The 26,316-nt window shown below is 41.9% G+C and overlaps 2 protein-coding genes across 3 annotated transcripts in view; both read right to left on the reverse strand.

Annotated features, from left to right (window-relative positions):
• The window catches only part of SIK2 (salt inducible kinase 2), a 45,328-nt gene extending 36,885 nt beyond the window's left edge, over positions 1-8,443 (reverse strand). The window contains exon 1 of the mRNA XM_061368382.1: positions 8,184-8,443. Within this exon, the coding sequence (XP_061224366.1) occupies positions 8,184-8,333 (150 nt within the window). The 5' untranslated portion in view covers positions 8,334-8,443. The remainder of the gene's footprint in view (positions 1-8,183) is intronic.
• Positions 8,444-12,185: 3,742 nt separating this feature from the next.
• LAYN (layilin) lies at positions 12,186-19,507 on the reverse strand. Of its 2 annotated transcripts, none has more exons than XM_061368386.1 (7): positions 19,294-19,507; positions 16,790-17,087; positions 15,702-15,859; positions 15,308-15,346; positions 14,880-14,963; positions 14,524-14,626; positions 12,186-13,810 (listed from the first exon to the last, which is right to left on the reverse strand). In XM_061368386.1, exons 1-7 carry the CDS (start codon positions 19,490-19,492, stop codon positions 13,459-13,461), a joined length of 1,233 nt encoding a protein of 410 aa, XP_061224370.1. In that variant the 5' UTR covers positions 19,493-19,507; the 3' UTR covers positions 12,186-13,458. The 2 variants fall into 2 exon arrangements, with proteins under 2 accessions (XP_061224370.1, XP_061224369.1); XM_061368385.1 differs by having other exon boundaries at positions 12,186-13,813.
• Between the last annotated feature and the right edge of the window lie 6,809 nt (positions 19,508-26,316).

Consider the following 26,316-nt stretch of genomic DNA (forward strand, 5'->3'; position numbering starts at 1 on the left):
AGCTCAGGATGGCAGGGTCCTAGAAGATTACAGGTCTCCCTTTGTAAGTTTCTTTATGAAGGCGCTCCCTAAACTGTGCAAATGAAACGTTTCTGCTCCTATTTGTTTCCTCTTCATCCTATTCCCATTCTTTCCAGTACAATATTAATCTGCTGTCTTACACTTGGCATATGTATACACCTTGGTAATAAAGGCCTGGCTTCACATATGCAAGGAATAAGGGCAAGAAAAAGAACAGTAATATGCACAGGACTGGACTTCCCACTTGGTCTTGCCAGATCTGCTCTCCCTTTGACTACTCCCTCCAGCAATTGCTCATTCTCTCAGCAGGTCCCCTTTTGCTCACTTATAAAGGCAGAACAGCAAGCTGCTTCCTTATTTGGTCTGATTATATGCCATGTGGCAGCAGAGGATGCAAACAATCATTCATGCAGCTTAAGAAAAAACACCACACAAAACCCATACCTTTAATCCTCCCTGGCCTTATTTAAAATCACACCTAATGAAATGACTTCTGGTTACTGTTTATGCTGGTTTTGCAGGCACTATTTGGTAACCTAAGAAGAAATCACTTCACTATAAAGTTACAAAATGTCAAAGTAATGAAAACAAAGCACTAAAGCCAGACAAAATACTTGTACAGCAGGAAAATATTTACTAAAAACATCCCCTGTGTCACATTTCTCCCCTTCCTCTATTTTATACTGCCTCTATGGAATCAACAGATCCATAAGCTGGTTTCTCCTTCATTCTGCACATCTAACCCAGTTTACACCCGTTATTAGGGTGACCTCCAGATTTAAGAATGGAGCTCACTATCTCTTACTTACAAATCAACCAGAGGATTAATCTGTAGCCATCTTGCATTCCCATCACAAAACAGCAATACAGCTTGCAGTCAAGCACCAAGGTATCTCCAATCTTGGCTAGGTCAGGTGTTCAGGAAAACCTAAATGCCTCCTTCATCGATGTAGAGTAGTGCAAAAAAATCATGCTCAGTGGGTTTTTTTGTATTTCATGTTTAATGGCAACCTAATTAAAACAGCAATTGACACAGACAGCATCAGCTTCCTAGTAACTTGAGGTATTTCCAGTAGCTTCTTTCTTCACCTCCTTTTTACTTCACATAATCCACACACTGTGTAAGCATTACCTAAGACCTGCCTCACTTTCCACTTTTAAAGCTGCCTCCATCCCTGGCTCTGGTTCATTGAATTTCACCTTACAGCTGTGTGCATTTTTCCCCATAGTAAGCTGTTTTAGGAAGCTGTTCAGATACAAGCAAAAAAAGATACAGTAACTTTCTCCTGTTTACTAATCTTCCCTATAGGAAATGTGTGCAGTACAGAAAAACTAGTAAAAGCAAAGCTATACATGATTTCAAACAAAAGAGGTTAAGTCTAGCCTAGAACAGGAAAAACAAAACAAGTGAAACTGCAGCAAAGGATTAAATAAAGGAGGTTTGGACAACTGGGGGGGAACCAACCACCACAGCAGCTTGCTCTGAACCTCTGTTCATCTGTCCATCACACTACCATCAGATTGATTAGCACTAATATTTATACCTCCTTCTTCTATACTTCTCACCTCCTCCTACTGGGGAAGGGGAGGATTCTGCAACTGTACAGCTACTTTTTCCTAGTGAAAAATCTACCTTTACAAGTACATTGACTCTTGGTGTTTTTTTCCAGTATAGTTTGGCACTTCCACAGTTTGCTCTTAAATTTTGAGTATTCCTTTTACTGGAAGTTCAATGTGCAGCCTGCTACCACTTCCAAGCCTACCTACAAGTGTCTGTGTTGCCAACTTCCTCCAGAGATAGATGTTATTCTGAATGCTGCAGTTCCTAGCTTTTAACATCCACAAAGAGTTCCAACAGAAAAAAATGTCTTCTAACTTTGTTTTCCCACATAACAAAATTATCCAGTTCCCCAGGAAAACCTATGTAACTCATTTGTCCTTCTTCAGTTTTAAAGATTAACTACTTCCATTTTCCCTTCAATTTAATAATCAGTGCCTAGTATAGTTTTATGTTTTCCAAGGTTAATAAGACTATGCAGCTATATAATAATTTCAGTTACTAAAAAGTAATTCTACATAAAAGGATGTAGAAGGCATTTTTCATCTTTACAAGGTTAAAATTTTTGCACAGACCTTATTTCCTAAGAAGCAACAACCAGTGAAACCGCACAGAGAAAAGAAGCATTTAAAAAAAGAATAATATAAAAGGGTCATAAATTTGGAAAGCATGGCTACAAATCCTCCTATAACCTTCACTGCACTTTCTGGCCAAGAACAGCGCTTCATGTTCCGGTATTTCCTACTTTCTTCCCTTTCCAGAAGTTCCCTGTCCTATCTCTCTTGTATTTAGAAATACAACAATTCCCAAAGACTGTTGCAAGGCTGAAGCCAAATCCTCCCGAAAATGTAGGAGCAAGAAAACAAGTTTTCAGGTCACGTTTCTTGGAGCAGAGCGACTCCAGAAAGTCCTCTTTCAATAGTCATGAAACATTTCCTTACCTCCCCATACCACAAGGAAAAAGTGATCACAGATTTAGAACAAGCCACAGAAGGTTAACACTCCACAGGAGCACACAGTAACACACTTTATTGTCTATACAAACACTCGCAAAGCCGTAACACTAACACGTACTGCTGACGGAAGTATTATGCAGTTACAGCTTTTGAGTCTGAAAAGACCTGTTCTGTTTGGATGCTGGACACTGAGGTACAACAGTGTACCAAGGACTTGGATACTTACACAAAAATGTTTTTATGAAGATACCACCAGACACAAATGACAGAGATAAAATGCTCTTTATTAAGTCAATTAATACGGAATTCCTGCAGGCAACTATGGAGCTAGAAAAAATATGTTACATGTGACTTTGCAAACGTTGGAAAACAAATTGGTTTGGAACACTACAAAAGGAGCCACTGTTTCAGCAGGCTACTTGCTACCTCTGTCATTACGTTGAGATGCCTTTTGGGCTGCCACATCTGTACTCTGTTCAAGAAAAAAAGACAAAAAAGACTTCTTTAGTTGGATTATTCAGTTAACAGCTATCACTAATATAGTCAAAGTGTGCAGTGTAACCACATCAGTTCACAGTCTCTCAGATATCTGATATAATTCTATGCACAGCTCTCCACTAATTATCTTATTTGAGATGCAAGAGGAAGAGATAAAAACAAGAACAAGAGATAAAAGAACAAGCTATATTTCTATTTTTAATAGGTTTTCAATTTAAAAAACCCACCACATTACATCAAACCATATTTTGTCTCACAATGTGGAATTATTTGGTGCTATTAAACAGTTGGTTTTGAACAGAGTAAAAGCGTGTGCCTACTTGAAGGAAAAGAATTTCCTATTTGCAGTCCTTGTACAACTCTTAATGTGCATATTATATACATGCATACGGTGGCAGGCTTCTGTAGGAGAAACAGCATAGTAGCAGCTGGCTCCCACTGCTTCTACAGTCAAATGCAGATTAGATATCTCAGTTTATTCTGAATCTTCATCATTCATGCATCTTGCCAGGGCCACAGAAGATAAGGAGAAAATCCACTTGGAAATACTTAAAATCCAGCAACTTCTTCATAATGATGTGAAGGAACAGTGCATTCAACAGCAACTTTTGTCCATGATCTCAGATGTGTCATGATGACAGGAAAAAGGGAAGTAATTCTTAGAGGTGGAGAAACTGCTTCAAGATGGGGAAGAGTTTCCTGTCTGAAAAGTGTTTTGTCCTGGAATATAGAGCTTGCTAACAACTACTAGCATCTTGCACAGATGGTGGAACATCACTTTGATCTTTTGAAGACAGTGCAGAGACACAGCCTGCACACACAAACGAATTCTCATTTCTCTAGCATGGTCAAGCATTGCCACAGCGCACGCAAACTAAGTGTAATTTGGCACATACCAAATTTAGGACAATTACACAAGTTTTCCGACTCTAGTTTTGGCCTTTTTAGTAGTTATCACTTCTCCTAAGGATAATAAAAGACAACAAACTTGAAAATCCCAACCAAACATCAATATATAGTATTAGCACATACTTCAAATAAAAGATGGGATCCTGTTCCTTCCCCTGTCACTAGTTTTTGGTGCTTAAATTTGTATTCCGAACTATCACTTCAACTTTCATGATTGCCTTTAATTTAAAAATATTAAGAACAGCACACATTTCCTTCCCTCTTTTACTAAAGGCTTAGAGAACTGGCCTAACAGGTCAACATAAAAGAGAGGTTTGTCCATGTCAGTGCAAGCTTTAAGGTTTCATGCAGGTTACAGAAATTAATATTTGCCTTGTTAACCCAATGCATCCTAATAGTAGATAAACTGCATTAAAATTAATAAACACAACTTCCTGCAATCTGGAGCTCCTCCAAATTGCAACAGCAAAGTGCTTGGCTATCACAGTTTTATAAAAGCATTAACCTCCTTGAGGGTGAAGCACATTATGCTCAACCTGTGAGCAAACACACTCTGCCTCCAGATATATGTTCCTCCTCTTCCCCTTGCCAAGAGATCTAGAGAGCTGGAAACAGTTAAATCAGCACCCTCAATATATATATATACACATATATACATGTGTGTGTGTACATTTTTTTGGCATTTTCCTACTGAATTACTCCACTAACCCAAACTTCATGCTACATAGAAGCAGAGACAGCTGCTCCTTTTGCTATCTTTCATTTTTACACAGACCTGAACACACATTCACATCTAAACTAGTGTCACATCTCATATCAGGAGCTGGTAATTTTCAAAGAGAAGCGCAAACCACCTGTAACATACCAGGCAGTTTAAAAGCCTAATTGTGAACCATAAGGCCATACTAGTCAGAAAGGTTTCATTTTCATCTGAGGAGCAATGGCTAGTATTCTTCTGTAGATGACTAATCCTTAGGGGATATTAGTTACAGAGTTTTGGGGGGTGGGGAACATGACTCTCTCAGCCTACTCACAAAGGCTTTTCTTCATCCTTAAATTGCATTGCTTTTTTTCCAAGTAGTACCTTCATCTATGGCAAGAGCTTTTCATTACTGTTCACCGCTTCATGTCATCGTATTTCAGTGGATGAAAATATCCATCTTCTTGAACTTTATGCTTGCAAATACTTCTGCTCTCTTTTAGACTCCTTCTGAGGAAAAATTTTACTTATTTGTGCATGCCTCATTAACGAAAGTTGCCCTGAGATCACAGGATTTCTCGGCAACAGGATAAATAGGCAGGGCAGGAAAGCACGTGTCATTAATCTGAATGGCAACAGACACACAAACAAGCAGCAAAGCAAAGACCACATTCAACCATGCAGCCCCTTCTGGGGCACTCTTTATGGACTGTCACTAGTGTCATGCACTACCTCTATTACTACAAATAGGAATCGACCCCCCAGTTTTCTTTGACTATTAAGTCATGAAATTTTAGTATTGCATTAATACAGGATTCAAGTTATTATTTCAGAGTTTGCATAACCATCTACTACCCTGTCTTATGTGTATCTTCTGCTTCATGCCTAGTTTCTTTTTAGTTTCACCTGCACTTTGCTAACATTTTATGGAACTATGCTTACTATTTTCAGTTCAAGTTAAAACTCTATACTCTGATATGCAGGTTTTCCTTAAAAAGAATGGATTCTGTACATAATCCCCAAGTGCTGACCTTTCCAGGCAGCAAGAGGCCATCTTTTTGGGGAGTTACTAGCTACTCACACAAGCAAACATACTGATGCTAAAAAAGCCCAACAACAAACAGGTTCTGAATGTAAAGGGTTTAAATATGGAGATTCACGAGAAACTCAGTCAAGGAAAGTCCTTTGTAAAAGAGCTTTCTGAGCAAGTCTCAACAGCAACGCAGCGCAGATCTTTCTGCAGTACAGACGTGATGGGACACAAGTACAGCCTTCCCAGAAGCTAGTAAGCTGAATATTCTTTGGCTGCAAGTTTAGTAAAGGCACAAATGAATGTGAGAAATTAGCAACTCCAGGAATTTAAGCAACAGTTTAGAACAAGCCTGAGAGACAAACATTAGTAAGCAGGATTTCCACGTTAGATGTATGCTGAACTAACAGTAAATGAAATGAAGTGGTCCAAACTTGAAGCGCTAATTCAAAGTAGCATTTGGCTAGAATTAATTTCCCCCGACATTACTAGGAGTAATCATAATAGGTTTCCCCTTCCTCAGAGGCCACATAAGAACTTCGAGCAACTAACTCAGCAATTAAGTTCCAGATAAATGTTCTTGGATCTCTTACTGCAGAAATCAGTGTAGCTGTACTGAAAAATGAAGGACTTTGACATAAACCTTCAATACAGGCAAATTTGCTGTACAAATCATGCAGAAGATCAAAAGGGTTCAAAACTGGGCACAGAGTTTCTGAGAATAAGAAAGCTGGTTAAAAAAATGTCAAGACTGCTGAATTCTGGTGCATTCTAATGTAATTTTTTAGGACACTGATGGAAAAATCATACCGAGTTGGGAGCTGCTATGCTCTGCTTTCTGTAGCTTTTGTTGTTTTGAACAATACTAAAGAAATACACTTTCTAAAATGACATCCCCATCACAAAGTCTGCCACACAAATGAGCACTAAAAAGTAGACAACTTACTAATTTCAAGTGAAGCATTTATTAGTTTGGCATAGGGCATCAAACTTGGGTACAGACCACTAGCATTGCAAGGCCTTTGCTTGGCTATTCAGTAACAGCAAGGAAGGAGTTAACAATAATTAACAGTTTATTCCCAAAGCTGAGAAATAAGACAATAAGTCTATTTTAGTACTTGGGGATGCAAGCCTCACCTATCACTGCATGGCTAGAACAATGTTAGCATTGCAGGGTTGTTTTCCATAACTGAAGCCCAAACTAAAGGCATTTTCCATTCCTGCAAGGAATGTTTCTACCACACAAGACCACAGAAGCTGAATAATCACAGGTTTTTTCAGTTTTCTACCTTGCACTTCAGATGTATTTTATTTACTTTTGCCTGGTACCGAGCAGCACAATAAACTCTTCTTCAGTAAACAATGAAAGCAACCATTACAGCCTTGTGAAAAGCTTAACGCTAGGTGTTGTGACTAAAACCACCTAAAAAGAAGATATAAGAGGAAGCTGATCTTTCAAAGCCCTTACCCTCATCAGATACCGGTTTTTAAAAGTGACCATGACTACATTTTCTCTATGCAGACTTACAGTAATTTGTTTTAGGCAAAGCATAAGATATTAACAATCCACTGACTAGTATCACCAGGTAACCACAGGCACAGGGGGGAGAGGGGAGGTGGTTAAACAAAGAGACTAAAAATGGTTGAATTTGGTTAACTGGCAGGATTACGAATTGAAGAATGAAGAAGGACTTGAAGAAATCAGGGGATGCACACACAGAGACATTCCTTTTCCAAAACAGATTAACGAGGCATAAGACTGCTCATCTGCAAGTACTGGCCAGGTCAGGAAACCGTCTAACATTCAGGACATGAAAGTGAGTACAGCACAAGGTTTGAATCTTCCCTGTTAACAGAAAGTTATCACTATCTGATGGTTATACTCACAAACTAAGCCAACAGCCGCCTGACCCCTACACTCTCCCAACCCGAGCATCCTTACTGTGACAGCAACACATCGCCTGTGGCCTGAGCCACTTGGGGCATCCCGCTAGAGCTAGACCAGGCGGCATTACCATTGCCTTTGCCAGGACGATGAAAGCAAGAAAACAAACAATAAACGGCGGCCAGGGCTCCTGCTCCGAAGCCTGCCCGCAGCTGAACACCTCAAGTAAGAGACATCCCCCCTCCTTACAGAAGGAGGCTCCAGTGCCGAAAGGGACAAAAGGAGCAAGCAGCCTGTAAGGGCGCCGCTGCGCGCCCCGCCGAGCCACCCTCCCCTAAAACCCTAGCTCCCAAGCAGACCCCCGAGGCCAGCGCCCGCCCCCCGCTCCCCATCCCGGAGCACAGCCGCGTAACCTCACCGCTCCGCGCCCGCTAAGCGGAGCCCCCGCGGCCGGCTCCCCCAGCACCCCGCAGCCCTACGGCCGCCGCCCCTCGCTCCAAACCCCGGGAGCTCCCGCGGGCACCCGCGCTCTGCCGCCCAGCGCCGGGCACGGCGAAGCCCTGGAGGGGCCCGGCCGGGGCAGGAGGCGACCGCGGCCCCCGCAGCCTCGTCTGGTTTGGGCTCACCTCGCTGCGCGTGATGCGGTGCCGCGCCAGCTTGACCACCGCGAAGTTGCCTTTGCCCAGCGTGCCCTCGATGTCGTAGAAGCCGACGCGGACGGGCCCGAGCCCGCGGGGCAGCAGCGGGGGGGGCCGCCGGGGCTCGGCCATTACCATGCTGGGCGCGGGGGGCGGCAGCGGCTCCGGCGCGGGCAGCGGCGGCAGCAGCTCGAGTCTGTCTGCGGCGCCCCGGAGCCCTCCTCCACCAACCGCACGTCACAGCGCGCGTCAGCGCGGGAGGAGCCTCGCCATGGCAACCGCGGCCACCGCGGCGGGGCTGGACCGCACCGGGCTGGGATGGGATGCGCTCCCCTTCCCGGCTCCCGGCCCCGGTGCGGTGCAATTTGAGCCTCGCCGCAGCTCTCCTCCTGCTCTCCGCTGCGCCCCCAGCGTGGCTTTTTGTAGAGGGGTGGAGGCACCTTGAGCGCATCGTTATCAGGAGGGAGGGGGAACGAGCCAGACACAGGTGACTGTCAATGGAGCTCTCAATCAGGGTCTCCATAGCCTCAGGGTACAGTAAGAGCCTGGGCTACCGCACCTGGGTCAGAGACCCTTGAGGGAAACATCCTCTCTCTACCAGTAAGCAGCATTTTCAATGGGCTAGGCTATTCCAGATCAGAACGATGCCTTTTGTTAGTACATCAGCCTGCCAAAACCGTGGTTATTGTTATGCAGTACTCATCTTGAGCACTGTGTGCAGTTCTGGGACCCACAATTTAAGAACGATGTGAAGGTATTGGAATGCATCCAGAGGCAGCAACAGAGCTGGTGAAAGGGCTGGAAGACACATCCTGTGAGGAGCAGCTGAGGACACTGGACTTGTCTAGCGTGCAGAGAAGGAGTCCGAGGGGTGACCTTACAGCTTCCTGAGAAGAGAATGTGGAGAAGGAAGTGCTAAACTCTTCTCCCTGGGTGCCACTGGTAGGATGTGTGGGAATCCCTCTTCAGGGGAGGATGAGGCTGGATGTTAAGAAGAACTTCTTAACAGAGAAGGTGCTTAAACCCTGGAACAGTCTTCTTAGAGAGGTGATCAATGCCCCACGCCTGTCAGTGTTTAACAAGTATTTGGGCAATGCCCTTAAGAACATGCTTTAAGTTTTACACTAATATGGTCAGGCAGTTGGACCAGATGATTGTTGTAGGTCCCTTCCAACTGAAATAATCTGTTCACTTCCTACACACCTGGAAAGACAGATTTGGAAGCTTTTTTACGCCCTTTGACATAACATGGTTATATGCCTTTCAGAGCTGACAATGTAAGAGTGAAAAAAGTTAAGGCCTTTTATGTTAAATTTCCTTTCCAGTACTACATCCACCTAGTCTGCTTTATGTTTGCAGTAGTTACACATTAGCTTGCTTTCATCTTGAAAATGCCATGCTTGTTTCAATTCTGCAGCAATCTTTCCCCTCCTGGTTTATGCCTCTCTGCCTCTCATCGTTCCCTCTCCCCTGACCCATCTCACACTGGAAGACTGGTACGTTTTGACATGTGGATACCAGGAATCATGCCTGGGGGCTTTGCTCAGTTCCACTGACTAAATGAAGCATGTCTAAAAGCTGATGATATAAGAGCACACGTGTCTGAATCAACTGCACTTTCAGCAGCAGTTGCAGGCCTTTTATGAACACAGAGTGCTGTGCATGAAACATAGCAGAAAACAGTGTGGCTGCAAAAAGTGAGTGGAAGAATGCAAGAAACAAACTTCTGCCTCTTGCTTTTCCTTTGTACCCACATCTTGCAGATAAAGCTGCCTCATACATGTGGAAAGTTGGTTAAACTTGTTACGTGTCAAAACAGCAATGACTGTTCTGCAATGGGAACTGAAGACATCAGGGAAAAGTTAATGCTTGTCCTTCACTGCACTTGCAGTTCATGAGATTCCTCTAAGGAATGACATTTTGAGATGACGCTGCTGACTTAGACTGCTATGGATAATAACTGTGCTGTTACTGTTCTATTTATCCCCTTAAGAAGCTCTAGCAATGACTAACTGATGACTTGAGTTAGTCAGACATCCACCCTTTTAAATGATTGATAGGTGCATGAGCAAGCTTACCATAATCCTACTTGAATAGAAAATGGTGTCATCCCAAACTGCTACTTAGGAGATTTCACCCTGTTTCACCTTGTAAGATGCTTCATTTTCTTCAGAAATCTGAAGCACTGACCCATCAAGAATTCTAGTATGAGGCAAACTTGGTGTGTTCAAAGTAATTTTTACAACACTGTTCAAAAATGTTGCTTTATATTCATTCACAGTCGCTTTATTATAAGTAGAAAAAAAAAATTAATGAAACATTTACTTGCTTTCTGCCCAATTCCATCCATGTAAAGTGCAAAATCAATTATTAAGTCAAATCTAGTGTTTGCAATAGAAAACTTCTGCAGAAACTTTATTCTGCTACTCACCACACTGCCATTTTTGGCCTGAAAGTTCAGGTTACAAAAACAGTTCTTAGTAATTCTGCTAGCAGAACTGCAGTCACAAAACCATTCTTTGTCTAGCAGCCTTTAACGGCCATTGATGGCTTTTGCTGTGCTTCAATGAAAGCGATTCAAGTACTTCTCACAGTGGTACAGAGGAGCTCTTCCAGGCCCTTTTCAAGACTCGATTGAATGACACAAACTGTGGAGCAAACATGCCCTCTTGTGGTCAATGTTCCTGTACAGAATATTACAGCTGTGGTGCTCAGCTAAATGGAGATAGCAAAGAAATGACAAAATTATCTTGCCTTCTAATAAGTTCCAGAGATGCTGAGCACATGCAGCTGACTCTGCCTGAGTTCAGTAAGCCAGCAGTTCAACACTTAGTTGCCAAAATATAGCTTTACGTGTTTACATACCTAATCTCCAACATCTGGCTCGAGCATTTTCATCTCATTTCCTATTTTTTAATGCCTAAAAGATGCTTAGTGTCTGCCAAAACAAAACAAAAAAGGGAAGAGATCAAGTGTGCAAGACTCAAAGTGGATAGAAACACAAGTTCTTGATAACAACACTAATTGCTGCATTAGAAACCCCGGACACTGCAACCATCCAGCAATGACTATTCTCCTAAACCAGGATTTTGCTCTGCAGGAGAAATAGTTGCAAACGTGGTGTCATTTTCAAAATGGAAGACTTTTATCTCGTTTATTTTTAGGGGACTATTTTTCTGGGGGCTTCATCTTGCACCATTGAGTCTTGTGGAAGAACAGTGCGAGATTGGCAGACATTCTGCGACACCACAGATACACATGACAGCTATTGTGCACATCAACTTCACCTACAGCGTTTGGGAAATGAGAGACACAGCTGTGGCAACTAACCAGAGTATTTCCAGGTTTACAATAGACAGCAATAGAACACAGATCCAGAAAGGACTTCCTGCATATTTGCATTGTCAGAGCAAATCATGGCCATGTCATGCACTCATTTCTGTTGTTGTTTCAGTCCCACATTAAACACCTTCTGCCAAAGCCTTTGGCACAACTTTGTTTCACAGTGGCTTATGCAAATTGCTTTTGCTTCATTTCCCTATTTATTTATTCCTGTGCAATGGAGAAGATCAAACTTTTAGGGAACCCTGTCAAGAGCTGAATGTGTTTCAGGTGCTTCATAGGCTTGTTTGGCAGCAGAATGTTGCTCTCCTGCAGCTGGAAATACACACCTGCACAGCAATAGGTGAGTAATATTTGTGTTCCTGTTTGACATGCTTTATTTGTTTGGTCATTCTCTCTCCAGTACCTTGTCTCTCATCAAAGGAAAAAACCACTCAAAAACCCAGATGGACCCAAAACCTGGAGCTTAGCAAATTGCTAGTGTAAAGCCAGACAACAAAGATGTAATTGTCATTTGAAAACTGCATACTGAGGAGTTATGGCTTCAGTAAGCATTTTACCTTCTCAAGATTGCCTCAACCTGCACCTTTGTTTTAGCTCTAACCAATAGGGAGTGTCAAAATTTAAGCTTTTAAATGCAGGCAGAGAGATAAACAAGCATCTACTATTTTTATTTAGCTTGTGAAAAGATCAAATGTGATCTAACAGAATAAGTAAAAAACATTTCTTGCTACATACAGGGTTAGGTGCCAGAACAGCTTAACCAAACCATATATTTTAATCAAATAAATTTTTATACAGCTTCTAGACATGCTTCAAAATTGCTGCACAGATCTGCTGGTTAATAACATCAATTTTATCAATTACAAGGCCTCATTATTGTAGTCCCAAAATCACTTCAAAGTCAATTATTAGATTTTAAGCTTCCCTGTAAGCCTCTGAATTGCTGTTATTTCTGTTTTTCACATGGGACTGAGGCACTCATAGTTAAGAACAGACTGAGACAGAGTACAGAGCTGAAACCAAATGGCCCCAGATACATGATAATGTCCAAAATGCTTTCTTTTCTTCAGTGCAAATATCCAGCTTCCCAACATTCAACATACTTGTTTCTTTATGTTGCAATCCCCCTTATTAGTTCAATGGGATACAGGCAAAACTCCATTTTTAAAGAACAACTCCATTGCTGGAATAATTGAATACAGAGCAAGTACAGGCAAAGCAAGAAGTACTGGTTTACTCAAAGCTGAACATATTTGCCTTAAGAATTTATAAATCAATGGATGAAACAGTTGAGATGCCAGATCAGGCAGGACAAGTAAGTCTTAATGGCCTGACTTTGCAGTGTTTTCTACACATATGCAGCTACAAACATGCCAAGATCCCTAGCAAAAAGCTGTACAGCTCTGAATGCAACCCCATATTCATGGCTTCTTTGTTAACAGCTGGACTCCATTCACAAACTCAAACTGGCTCTGTACTGAAAAAAAAAGACTTCAGAGGCCACAGTGATGCAATCAGTACCTATGAGAAATCATAGGTTTATATGTATCTATATATCTCCATAGTCACTAGTGACTTTTAACACCTTTGAAGGTCAGTTAAATAAATACAGATTTTTGATTGCACTTTAGTTTCAAAGGCATATCTTTGGAGTACAAAAAAAAAGAATAAAGAGAAATAACAAGCCATTCCCAGGGGAAAGGAGACTTGATGCAGAGCAAAATATATACATTCTTTTCAGTCTGGATCTTTAAAAACCCATATTCTTTCAGAAAAAGAGAAGAATATAGGGACAATGCAAAACCAGGATAAACATCATGTATACTGTGATTAAAACAAGTGCATAGGGAAGGCAGGTTAGCTTGTATCAACATTCACTTTGTCATCCATATCCCAGGATTTGTTTTGGTCCATTTCCTTAATATCCATAAATCTCATTCTCCACCCAGGCTGATTCCTTGCTCCTCCCCACATGATGTCCACACATCTCATAGATATCATTGGTCACAAAGCCACTTTCAGTACTGGTCAATGTCACAAAGCCACTCGATGTATTCATTGCGGCACCGCTGTAATCACTGGGGAAACTGTCAAGCACCTTATCTTCCTGTTTACGAAAGGAAGAATTCTTAGTGTCAGGCCTTGTTCCAGCCAGATCTGCTTCTGACTGCTTCTTGATGACTTTGTAAATATCCAGATTTGGACTGTTCCTGCTGTGGTTAGACAGCCATGCATCTTCCTCCTTTGGGCTTGCATCAGTTTGCTCCTGTCTCCTTAGGGATGGAGGAAAGGGGACAAGTCATATGATTTTTTACAGAGGCAAATACAGAACAGTACCACACCTCTCAGTAATGTAATGATGGCCCTTGGGGAAATCTGACACTTAGAGCCTGGACTCCAGATCACATTTGTTATTGCTTGCTTCCAGGTATGTTCTATGGCAGGACCTGCTGAGGTAGCCCTTGCATTCTGGTGCCAGCTGCGATGCTGCGGCAGCAAAACTCCACACTGACACTCCCAAACTACAGCCAGCATCACCATCAGAGGTACTATACACACAAGGAAAGCAAGGAGAGGAGACTGGGAGATGTTACTTGCTCTAAATGTATGTCCTTTTATATCTATTATGTTTTCCACTTTTTAAGGGGATCTGATAATTGAAGTGTTTTCTTTAATAAGAAAACTTCAGTTCTAACAATTCAAAATCATTATCTTGTTTTACACTGTTCCCTAACTACTATATGTCTGTGAAAATAGTAAAATGGCCTAATGTGATTTACTTGAATTTTTACTTCACAAGTAACAGCCTGGAGCTAACACCTTTTAAACATTTATTTAGCTGAAATATGACACAGTTTAAACAATTATTTGACTGAAAACAGTCCTCTCCAGAGCATCTTACAGGATTTTAAAGCTAGATATAAAATGATTGCCAGAATAAGATATCATATATTCACTTGTTACACCAAAAAATGTCACTTACCTCTTCACAAGAAGCCAAAACCAGAAGATGCCTGTAACAACTATCAGGAGCAGCAGTACAGGAATGCTGGGAATAAGGATGTAGGCAAGACTCTGAACGGGTTCTAGGGGTAAAAATAAGATTCCAGCTTTTATTCCCTTCTAGTTGCATTTGACGTGCCCAGAACTTCATAGAAAACTTAACAGCTGCACGAGGCAGCATCATCACAGCTCAATGGGCCTCTAGTTTTGCTCATAATCTAGCAGTATGTACTTGTCTAAGGCAGCAGGTCTAGGAGTCCAATCATCTACTTAAGCAGGTTACAGTAAAAAAAGCTCAAGTCTTCAAGATTATGAAAGCCACCGAACACAACGTACCTTTGGCTTCCACAGCTGTTACATTAACATCTTTTCTATGGTGCTCTTCTGGGAACAGTGGGTTTAAGGGTTCTGTTGCAACACCTGAAAAGAAGCAGTATTTCAGATGTTATTTGAAAGAGTTTAAGAATCAAAAAGGGAGAGTGAGAGGGTATTGAAGAGACTGTCAGCTGCAAAGATGTGCAAGGTCTATTGGTACTGTTCTGCTTAAATTTCTGCAAGCATGACCAGTGGTCCCAGATACTGCATCAACGAACAGCCATACTGTGTTCCTGTAGAATGGGTTATAGAAAAGCACAAGGATATGGCAGGGGTACTTCTAGTGTAGCAGTTTTCAGTGTGTGATTGTTCTTAACAATGAATGTCAGAGTATTTTTTACTGAATGTTAGCATGCCATTAAAAAAAGCCTCAGATATCTGTAACTTACCTTTCTGGGAATTCTCTATTGGAGCTCTCGTTGTCTTCTCTAAAAGAGAAAAATATATGCAGTTTCGTCATAAGCTTGACTAGGGAGACCAGGTGTACTGAATATAGTCTAATAATATAAGCACCCTTCTTCACCATTCTCTCCCCCTCAGGCCACATTTGAGGTATCAAAATGCTTTATAAAAATCCCCTGAGAATTCATTAAGTCACAAAGCAAGTAGCTGCAAAGATTGTTTTCTCCGTGACTTGCATGAACCTCAAGATTTCTCTCTCTCACCAGATATTTCCAGTAAATCTAAGAAAGGGTTTCCCTATCAGTTACAGCAATTTTCTCATACTTCCTCTTGGGGACTGTGAGCAGGTTGGGTTTTTAAAGCTACAGAATGACTCATTACCAAGAGAATATTTGCAAATGAAGTTATTTTTCATGTTGCATCTGTCATCATTCCATTGAAACATATAAGGACCTCCGACACCTGGTGGGGCAGATGGCTGGTAGTACATCACAACACAGATTTCACTCCCACAGGATGGCTCATCTACATACCAGTTCCTAAGAAAACACAGCAAACATGTCAAGTAAGACATGACATCACTTTCCATGATACTGCAGAAGCTCACACAGAAATATAGCATACAGGGCACCACAGAGGGCAGAATCTAAGAGGATGACAGCTCAGCTCAGCACACCCCACCCCACCCTTACCCCCCACTTCCACTGTGTAAAAGTAGGAATGCTGAGTGCTTCATGAAAGCTGATCAAGACAACAGAAGTAATTCCAGATACACCAAGGTATTCAATGTGGAAATAAACCCCACACGTCAAATTAAGCAGAAATTTTGAGGCTAAACACATTTTGGTTCTATGCTGAACAGAAATGTGAAAGTAGTGAAAACAACTCCAGTAAACTTGTGTTGGTTTTAAATGTTGTTGCATTCATAATTTAACTACAGCAAATGCTGTAGTTCCACTTGCCTTAAGACTCATGTCTACAGTAAATACGGAAGCTCTCCAATCTTACTGTCTAACAGGAAAAAATGCTATTCCCTCAGCAAGGAAACTGAGACAGGCCCATTGCTCAGGACACCAGCCACAAACTTCAGGGAATCTGAAGCACAGGGACTTTCAAGTCAAAATACCTTTTCTTCATGCCTAACCAGAGATTTTTAAGACCAGATAACTTGTTCATCCACCTCCTTTTAGCAATCATAAACTACCAACCTAGCCCAAGCTAGACATTCTAGGTGCTTCATATAGAGCAAAGAGAAAGCAGAGTCTACAGAGGGTAATTTGTCTACCCCTCACATCTGGGTGGGACAAATTGCTCTCCGGAGATACTACCACTTGTCAGTGACTGCAGAAGGAACACAGGGGACAGCTAGGACAACACTGGTTGACTCTTGAAAGAATCCTTTCTGACTGCTAAAGGCAGTTGACAGTCCCTGACCAGTTTGCTTCCCAGAATTGCCCATAGGTACCTACCGGAAGTTGGATGAGCTGCCATCTGACCAGAAGTAGAGGTTCTGGCAGTCTGTACTATTGTCTACCTCCTCCTTTTTCCTCCTCAGCCCTATCCAAAAGTCTCCATCAGAAGCTAAGAGACTGTCAATGAATCTTTCAATCAGTCTTTGCTCTGCTTCTGTTTCAATACTGACTAGATGTCCACCATCAGTTCTGCAGGCAAGCTGTGCTTCTTCGTAGCTGATCCTGCGTGAAGCATCATGAAAATAAACTATTTTGTAGCAAGGTGGCTCTGTTCCACGACGACAAATTGTCTGTCCTGCAAAAATGGAAAGACCTGTTACAGAAACTGTGGCTGTTAGTAGCAAACCTGAATGCTAATACTTCCATTTGGTTGAGTTTTGCACTGTATAACAGTTTATATATTATACAAGGGTTCAAGAAGGCTTTTTTTAAAATTAGTATTATTTTTAAGGACTTAAATTGGCTAGAATTAGAGATCCCCTTACATAAGTAGAGATAATTTATCTTCTGGGGTTTATGTGCTACTTTTGTGGAGTGTACACTTAGTGTGTTATGATGTGTTCACACAGTACAGTTGTAAGCATTGCTCTGCACTGTAATGTTACTGACTGCCCAGGAAGTAAACAGTGTCTGTTTCCAGACTGTTGTAAGCCAAGGACTTTCTCATGCATGAAGCAGCAGGGCTTATTTTGATTACAAAGAAAGGAAAGATCAAAGTGAAAAGATACATAATCTAAAATTATGCACTTGTATGTTTCTCAGCAGAAGAGTCCCAATATTTAGACTGTGCAAACAAACAGTTTTGTTTTAGTTAGTAAATATTTCTATTCAAGCACGGGGCAGACACAATCTGCTAACCTAAATGTTTTTATAGCAGAGAAACATTTAGCAACATTTGCAGCATACTCTGAACAAATGGGATGCGAGGACAGGTCATTATGAACCCCTCCATATGCTGCCTTCTTTATTCTTCTATGGCCATTCTAGAAGTCAGAATTTAAACACTTTTTCACTGCAATTTTTGAGCAGTTAAGTCCTAAGAAGCACAGAATCTGCTACCATTTTACACATAAAACTGGCTGTATTTAAAAGCAGTGTTTAAAGATACATCTTCAGGCATAACCTGTGTTTCCCTTGGTAACTTAACACTCACGCAGGCTTGTTGAAAAAGGCAAAAGAGCTTACCTCTTCTGAGGGATATGTCCACTGCTATTGTGAGAGACATAAGAAAGTTACTGAGACATCACATTGTTAACAGCAGCAACTGCCTAGAAATAGTGTCACAAACTGCACTTGGTTTCTTTTCTGATACACATATTTTTTTCTGCATTAACTGGCAGAAAATCTGTCTTCTCAGACAAACTTGCCACTGCTTTAAACTAGGGGAGAATTTACTCTACTTGATTACTGTCTAGACTTTACTGCTACTTAGGTTCCCAAGTATAATTTATGTAAGAGGTCAAATGGATGTGTAGCTCCAACCAGTGCTGAAAGGGTTCCTCATGTTTTCCTGCTATTTCCTCATTGCCTGGATGGGATCTGCCTCAAAGCCTGCTGAGCCTTGATAATTCAAGACTACGGATAAGTCAATTATACTGAGAAGTATACATTTCATGAATAGAAATGCATCCTGAACCCCACAGCTGGCAGCAGAGTCCTCTAAATCACTCCCACAAAAGTCCTACTGCAGACAAGAGCTTCGCAGAATTAAAAATGGATTTATAGATATAATAAAGCTATTTGCTTTATGTTGGATTAACATAAACATCTCATGGGTGACAGTGTTCAGGCTTTCTGCTGAACATATCCCAGCCTATCACGTCAGACAGAAACTTCCCCCAGACTGGCTGTTCTGTACCCTAAAACCAGACTAGACTGCCTAGTTTGGGTACTGCATCCAAAAAGTACTGCTGGTTGAAATTTGAGCTGCCATATGTCATCTATTCCCATGAAAGGCATCTAAATAGGCAACATTCCTTTGCACAAAATCAGGAGACGAGACTCAAAGAATACTTTGTAAAGGAAGAGTAAGACAATCTGGTGTTGTCTGGAAACTCATCCAGGCTGATAGTTACCACTGACAAAAGTAGTTCCGTTAGCCAGGGCGTCATTGGAAATTCCTAGGGCCGAGGCAAAAAACAGCAGAAAAGGGTTTCTTATCGGAAAAGGAAAATGAAACTGGACTATCGGCGTACCCCTTTTACAGCCAGGAACGAAGGGCTGCTCCCACCCAGAGCGGAGGATGTGGAGATCTCTCTTGGGCAGGGCTAGCTGCCGCTGGGAGTTAAGAGAGGAAAAAATCACTGCTCTAGGTAGCGTTGCCTATGTCGCGACGGCTGTTGCAGGCAGCCGATCCCCCCACCCAGCGGAGCTCCTTGCCCACCTCGGGCCAGGGGACGAGTCTCTGCCGGGCCGCCGGCATCCCGCGCTTCCCCGGACCCTCGGCGGCGTGTCTGCTCCGCAGAGCCGGGCAAGCGGAGGGCCCGCCACCCAGTACGTACCGCTGAGCGTCCGCGCTCCCGCAGCCCAGCCCAACGCAGCGGCGCACAGGGCCGCGGCCGCCAGCATCGTCCCCGGCTCCATCGGCGAGTGCTGGGAGCCCGGCTCGCTGCGCTGCACCGCGCGACCCCATGCGAGTGGCCCGCGGCCCGGCGGCCGGGAGAGAGGGGATGGAGGGCGGAGAAGAGGCCGCCGTCTCATCCCTCCCACACCGGGCTCCGGGCCAAAGCCCAGCAACGGGACCCGCCTCCCGCGCGGCGCATCTCTCCTCCGCAGGCATCCGCCTCTCCAGCTGCTGGGCACATGCTAAGCCAGCACCTCTTTAAGCTGCCCAGTTCCCAGCCACACTTCAGACAGCCCATTACTTCTGCGTGTTTTCCCCCGCTCCAGCTTTATAAGTTCCCTCTCCCACCGCATTAATGATAGGGCGTGAGGACAGGATACACTCCACTCTCCACCACGTGTGAGTCATAGAAAGCAAACCTGCAGACCCTCAAACCTGCATACCCTCCCCACGTTGATGGGCAGCTGTCATTAAGAAACTGCTTCAGAGCTTCAGAAACACAAATAAATGCTGAGCATCATGCCCGGTGGCTAGGGAGGTGATGTGTGTCTGTTTCTGGGATCGGTAGCTCTCCAGTTAAGGTTTTAATGGCTCAGACTCTTAAGAGCTTTTTGCAGGTTGCAGAAAGGGGTAGAGCACCAAAGTGAGTGAATACAGGAGCTTTAAGGGGTAGAGTTTTTCTCAGACAGATAGTAGCCAGGGTTGATATTTTAAGAGATTAGTGATTTGATGAAAGCCTCAAAACCTCTACCAGCTGTTGGGAGTCCAGCTGGAGAAAGTAATCTGAGGTAGGTGCTGGAGCTGAACTAAGGCTATGGCTTTGCAGCATGTGTCACGTCTGTGAAATGCAGACATCAGTGGTATTTTAGAACTGAACTTTTACATTCCCTAAGTCCTTGGTGAACAGGGTTTGGGTATAGTAAATAACAAGATGCTGGAGCAACTTAACAGCCATGAGCAATTAAACCTGGTTTAATGAACTTGAATGAGGACTAATATTTTGGTGAGACAATTCTATATTTAATTTCATGTGTTTTAGAAAACAAAACAATTTGAAATGAGGTATGTCCATGTAAGTGACATATGTGTCTATTTCCAAACTGTTAGGACATATAATTTGAAATGCATCAGATACAGGAAAGGATGTAAGAACCAAGCACCTGACCTGACTAGCCTGAATTGCAGGACGGAAGTCAAGCCTTTATCAAGCCAATCTTCATTATCCTGAAGCTCCACTAGTACATTCAGTCTTTGGAGAACTTTTGACAAAGGAAATCCTGTTTGTGAATTACGTTTATTTGTGGAAGTTTTTTCCCTCATTTTATAGACCAAAGTAACCAAAATAATTAAAAAGACACAAAATAATTTGTATTCTAAATCCACTGGAAAGCATTTCGGTATGTCTAATAGCAGCAAGGTTGTCAAAAAGCTTTCTTGAATTACTGGCAAATAAACGTTCTGTCACTTGTGTTTTGCAGCCTCTCCCATACCAAAAGCACAACTGAGGAATGCACTGTCATGTGACAGCAGAAAGTGATTACCAAAGATTTGGCTACCTTCAACATGAAAATGGCAGTGGCTGACAGAAGTCTTTGTTGATCTATTTTTAAAAAGAGATCAGCTGCAAGCATTCAGACACCATGTATAACACTTGACTATAAAACTTAGTCTTTATTGTGCAATCTTAATATTGCTAGGCACAGGCTCTTCCCTTTGACATGGTTTCTATTTCTGCAAAGACATTTCTCAACATTGCCAAAGCTGTTGCTCTCCATTTATGATTTTGGTAAATGTAGTGCTTATGAAATTCATTTGAAACCTGTCCAGTAAGTTCAGAAGATTTCAAATCCTGCAATTCAAACATCCCAGGACCACAGCTGTCCACAGGATACAAATCTGCCCAGGTACATATTTTGCCTCCCAAATATTTTACCATTATTATTTCAAAAGCCAACTTTGTTGATAAATATTTATGCCAATGTTAGCCAGGAAAACCTGGTACTCTGAGATAGAGGGGTGCACATGTACGAGAGAGCACCAGAACAGAAAATGTGCTTTCCTGATGCAAATTATATGAATAGACTATACCTGGCACAGACCTGAAGAAAATACACAGGCTGTCTTCCTGTAGAAATATGTAAGCATGTCTTTCCTGTTCTAGAATTCCTTGCATCCCAAATACTTAATTGACACTCTTGCACTTTGTTGCCCTTTCATTTTATGCTGACAACTTAAAAAACACATAAATGAAACAAGCATTTTCATTTCCTGCACACTGAAAAGGCACTAAACTGAGCCCCCCCTTTGCCTCACAGTACGTTAGTGTAAGATGTCAGTAAAGAACAGAATTCAGAGTGATTTTCAGCCAAGAAAAGAGGGAAACAAGAAGGTTATAAAAAACACTAGCAATAATAAAGAGTTTGGTTTTTTTTAATGTGCTAATATGGCACCTGAGTATAAAACTCACACTTGTGTCAGAAAAAAGGAGACTCGTTTTGTTTCAGGCCTAGCTTTAATGTATAGGGTTTGGATAAAGCAGATATACTTGGTTCAGCATTTTAATAAATTCTGAGAAGAGGAAGTACTTAATATGAACCAACTTAAAAGCTTAGAAGAGGAGGAAGAGAAAGGAGGTTTTATGTCTGAGTACATCATTTCTGAAAGTATTGTTTGAAATCTTGTTTTTCAAGTTGCTTCTCAAACCACTGCACTTATCAGCTTTTCAATTTCTGTTTTAGTCTCTACTATTAAGTAATGAAATTGTGTCAATTAGGATATGTTCTTCAGAAGGACAGATGCTTAACCTTATATGGGGTAAAAACTCATCCATCTCTGCTTTATGTCTTGTAAATTGCAACTGAAGGAAAGAAGTGCCTTAATATAATACAGACCTCTTATTCTTGAATCCAGCCAGCCCAAGTAAAACCATTATAAATCAGTAAGTCTAAAGTTCACTACTACTACTAAAAATCCCTAAATGCAGCTCTTCCTTTTATTGCTGAGATTTAGTTTATGATGGCTTTTTAGGGAGCAGAGCATGTGGAACCAGCATCCAGTTTAACAGCTTTGTTACAAACTGAGTTTTAGTGTTTCAGTGGAAGAAAAGTAGACACAACAATGAAAAACAAATAATCAAAGCAATTAACAAGGGACAGGCTATGAAGATTCATTTGGCACATTAAACTGAGAAATACGTACTTGTATTAAAACAGGCTTAATTCAAGTAACTGAGATCCATTAATTATATCTCTCTATAAAATACAGGTGCTTCAGCGAAGTGCTGCCACAGTCCTCACTGTCATTCAGACAGCAATATAGTCACTGCTTCTGCTGTAGTTCCCTTCTCAGTCCCAACTTCTTGTAGTTTGCAAGATTTCTACACTTTCTCATATTTGCCCTGTTCCCTACCTGCCTCCACCAGTGAGGTCAACTTCAGTTCTGTCTTCTACTCCCACAAACATCTCCACATTTTCTGTGAAAATGTTGATGTACCAAGTCATGCTTTTGAGATAACTTGCAAGACACACAATCTTTTCTCTATGACTTTTCTGTTCTGTTGTCTTGGAGAAGGAAATTAAGGCCAGCATGTGGTAGCTGACTAAATTAGGGATATACCCGTACAAAAAATGTTAGCATCAAGAAACAGTCAGTTATACTTTCAAACACTTTAATGTATTTGTAGTATGATTGTCTTCTTGCGGTTTTCAGGTTGGATATTGTCCAATAGCCGTATTTATCTCGCTTAAACTTCCTTGCTTAAGCTTTTATGTTTATTGCTTCCTAATGTTTGGCCTGAGACTTTCAGAACAGCTTACGGGATCCTCTTAGCTTAGGGAATTTGTTGAATAAAACAAACTTTTCTGCATGTCAATTAGCTCAGATTTGCAGCGTTTATAATTTTGACAAACCATACTGGAAAGCCTGTGGGAATCAATGAATCACAGAATAGTCCAGTGAAATGAACATCCAGAAGACAACAGCTTTGTTGCCATGTGCCTCATTACTATTTCATATAAAATGAGCTAACTGATTAAAATAGGCATTTCTAATAAATGAATTCCCTGTCAGCTTGTGTTAATGCAGATAAGCTTTCTTTCTACAAAACCCTATCCCTATACCACTGTGGAGACAACATTGACTTCCAGATCTAAATACAGAGCTTCCAGGTTGCTCTCCCATGGGACATGCTGCAGGAACAGAATGCCTGAATCAAGTCTGAAATCTGGATTTGAACTCTTATAACTCCTGAACGACTCTCGAATGACTCCTATGACTGATCATAATTTGAACATTATTCTTATTTCATTCAGTGCATTAATTTTAATTCTCTGAGACTGATGTGAGGCTTATAGCATGACCTGTAGTTATATAAAGTAATTTACTCATTGAAATTAATCAGTCATCTTTATGGCTGCCAGATGCCCAAAGCTGCAAAACCTTGCTATCATCTATTGTCACTGAACTTAAGAAAAGGGAAGGGAAGATCTGGGGGACTGTTGCTAGCTTCAGTCAGAACTCAGAAAGAAGGCTAATGGATGGTAATGGATGAGATGCATTTTGGAATTATTAATTGGAAAAGGAGGGTTGCTGACTTGCAGGAGAAACTTGCAGACCTCAGCACCTTTCTGTACTTCTTGCAAATTGCTTTTGTCTGGCCTGCTTCCCAGATACAGGCTAGAGGCTTTTCAGTGAAAATGTGGAACTTTTTACTAAAATGAGGAAAAAATAATTACAGAGTCAATGCTATTACAATATTTACTACTAGTTGTCTTAGTTTCCATTACTTGTAGTAATTTTGTTCATGATATATACATGGAACACTAATTTACCAGTTAGATAAGTAGGGGCTTTAGTGGAAGTTTATGTTATTGTCTCAATAGCAAGCCCAACTGTTGTCTGCATATTCTTTTTCTTGGCAAAATAGTAGGAGACACTCCAAGCTCTATATACTTGGTCCCATCCTGCCATTTTGCAGGAGATGAACCTCAGTAATCTCCCCTGTCACTTATTTTACTTCTTTTCATGACCAATTTAATGCTTGAGTCACTGCATAAACATGCATATATATGCCTTATAGCATGGTAAACCTTATTGATCCTATCCATCAATTACAGACTACAGGAACTGTTAACTAAAGTGCTGAGGGGGCAGTTGCATGTCAGATTGCTGTTAGCTTTTGTAAAACTCCACTAAATCAGAAAGCTCTGTGCATTCCAGAAAGCACTCCAATACTCAGTTATGCCTTCCTTTGGAATGACAGCATCATCTATAAACTCAGTTTTGACGTTGCCTGCTAAAATCTACGGTTTGGTCTGCAGCTAAGTAGTTTCTTCAAAATCTGAAATGGCTTGGTCTAGCAGTTCTTGAATTATACCTCTCTAAAAATAACACCTAAACCTGTTCCTGAGGACAGGCGAAGGCAGAAGCATTTCTATGGAAGCTGATTTAATAATCACCCACTCCCAAATTTCCCGCATCTCTCACTCAATCAACTCTTGGCACTTGCTGCTGCTGGGCACAGGTTAATGGAGAAGATCTATTAATAACTAAAACAACTAATAAAGAAACTTATGCTTTGAGCTGTGCTTCAATATCTCTGTGCCAGGTTTTGTGTGTCGAAGTGTATGCAGCACTGGTGGGTTTTTTTTCCCCAAAACAATTATCCACTTTTGAATTTGGGCACTCTCAGTTGGCTGCTTTTAGATACTAAATCAGAACAGACGTGCTTACTATGAAGAAATTAAGTACTCAGCCTACTGCTTTCAGCCCTGCCCCAAGCCAGCATGCCCTGATTGGGAATAAGTTTAAGCTAACCATCAAAAAATGAACTTCATCATTCAAACCACACAGGGAACCAGGTCCAGGTGACATTGCTGATCATCATTTCATTTCAAAGTTCCAGTATTCCACCAGATGACACACAGCGAATGGAAATATTTATGGAAAAAGAGTCAAGATCAGCAGTTCTTACCTGCTGGAGATATTTTTGTTTTACTTCAGCTTTCCTCATGCATTGAGCTGCTGAAAACGTTTCTCAGTATTTTTCTCACTCTCTGAATAAGACAAATGAGAGGTGAACAAGCAAGTGCTCCGAATACCACTGTCCTTCACAGAAGGCAGCTGAACCATGGTGTACTACGGGGCCATTCAGAAAGTCAGTGATCCCAGTGTCTGGATCCCAAGGTAGTAGGCTGAAATATCTCAGTTGTGCACAGTAAGGGCTCTGGCTCTTCCGTCACCCAGAGCTTATTGGCATGAGGCATTATTCATTCCTGAAAATTAATTCCTCCCAGAAACCTAAGCAGCAAAGTTTTAGCAAGCTGGGGGCACAAAGAACTTCATACCTGTAGAAACTTGTGGCCCCTGGAGAGCAACATTTCTCTCTGGAAAGTAAAAATCATACTAAGGGTGCCTGGGAAGGTGGGAGGTGGTGGTGCAGGGAGGGAATAAGTCCCTGAAGAGGTTTATGGCGGTCTGCAGAGGGTGCAGGGCTCAGGAAAAAGGTGTGGGGATGCAAGGAGAGGTGTGAGAAGGCTCTAGAGAGGGGCCCCGTGAGGAGTGTGAGGCCCTGGCATGTTGCAGGACCCTGGGGAGAGGTGTGCAGCCACAGAAACCATGCGAGGCTTCAGGCAGGTCCCTCACCTGGCAGGGTGTCCCCACTGGGTATGGCCCCTTTCTGGGCACAGCCCCCTCATGTCTCAAGTGATGAGGGCCTAGGCAGGACTTGAGCAGTGTAAGTTTGAGATGAGCACAATCAGAATGGGAGAAGAAAGAAACCTTTCATTTTTTCCTCATGTTTCTTAGTGTCCTGAATACAAAACAGTTGTAAATGAAGGGATAAAGTATGTCACACAGTAAGGTGCAGTTAAATTGGCTTGACAAATGCTCTGATGTCTCTTGCATGTGTGACAGGCAATCTAGTACATTTCACTTGTTTTGTTTCAGTGTCTTGCCTGTCTAT

Source organism: Neopsephotus bourkii, unplaced genomic scaffold (assembly GCF_033783945.1).
Source record: "Neopsephotus bourkii isolate Nb327-2 ecotype Australia unplaced genomic scaffold, CSIRO-AGI_Nbou_v1 NB_1433, whole genome shotgun sequence".
NCBI lineage: Eukaryota > Metazoa > Chordata > Aves > Psittaciformes > Psittacidae > Neopsephotus > Neopsephotus bourkii.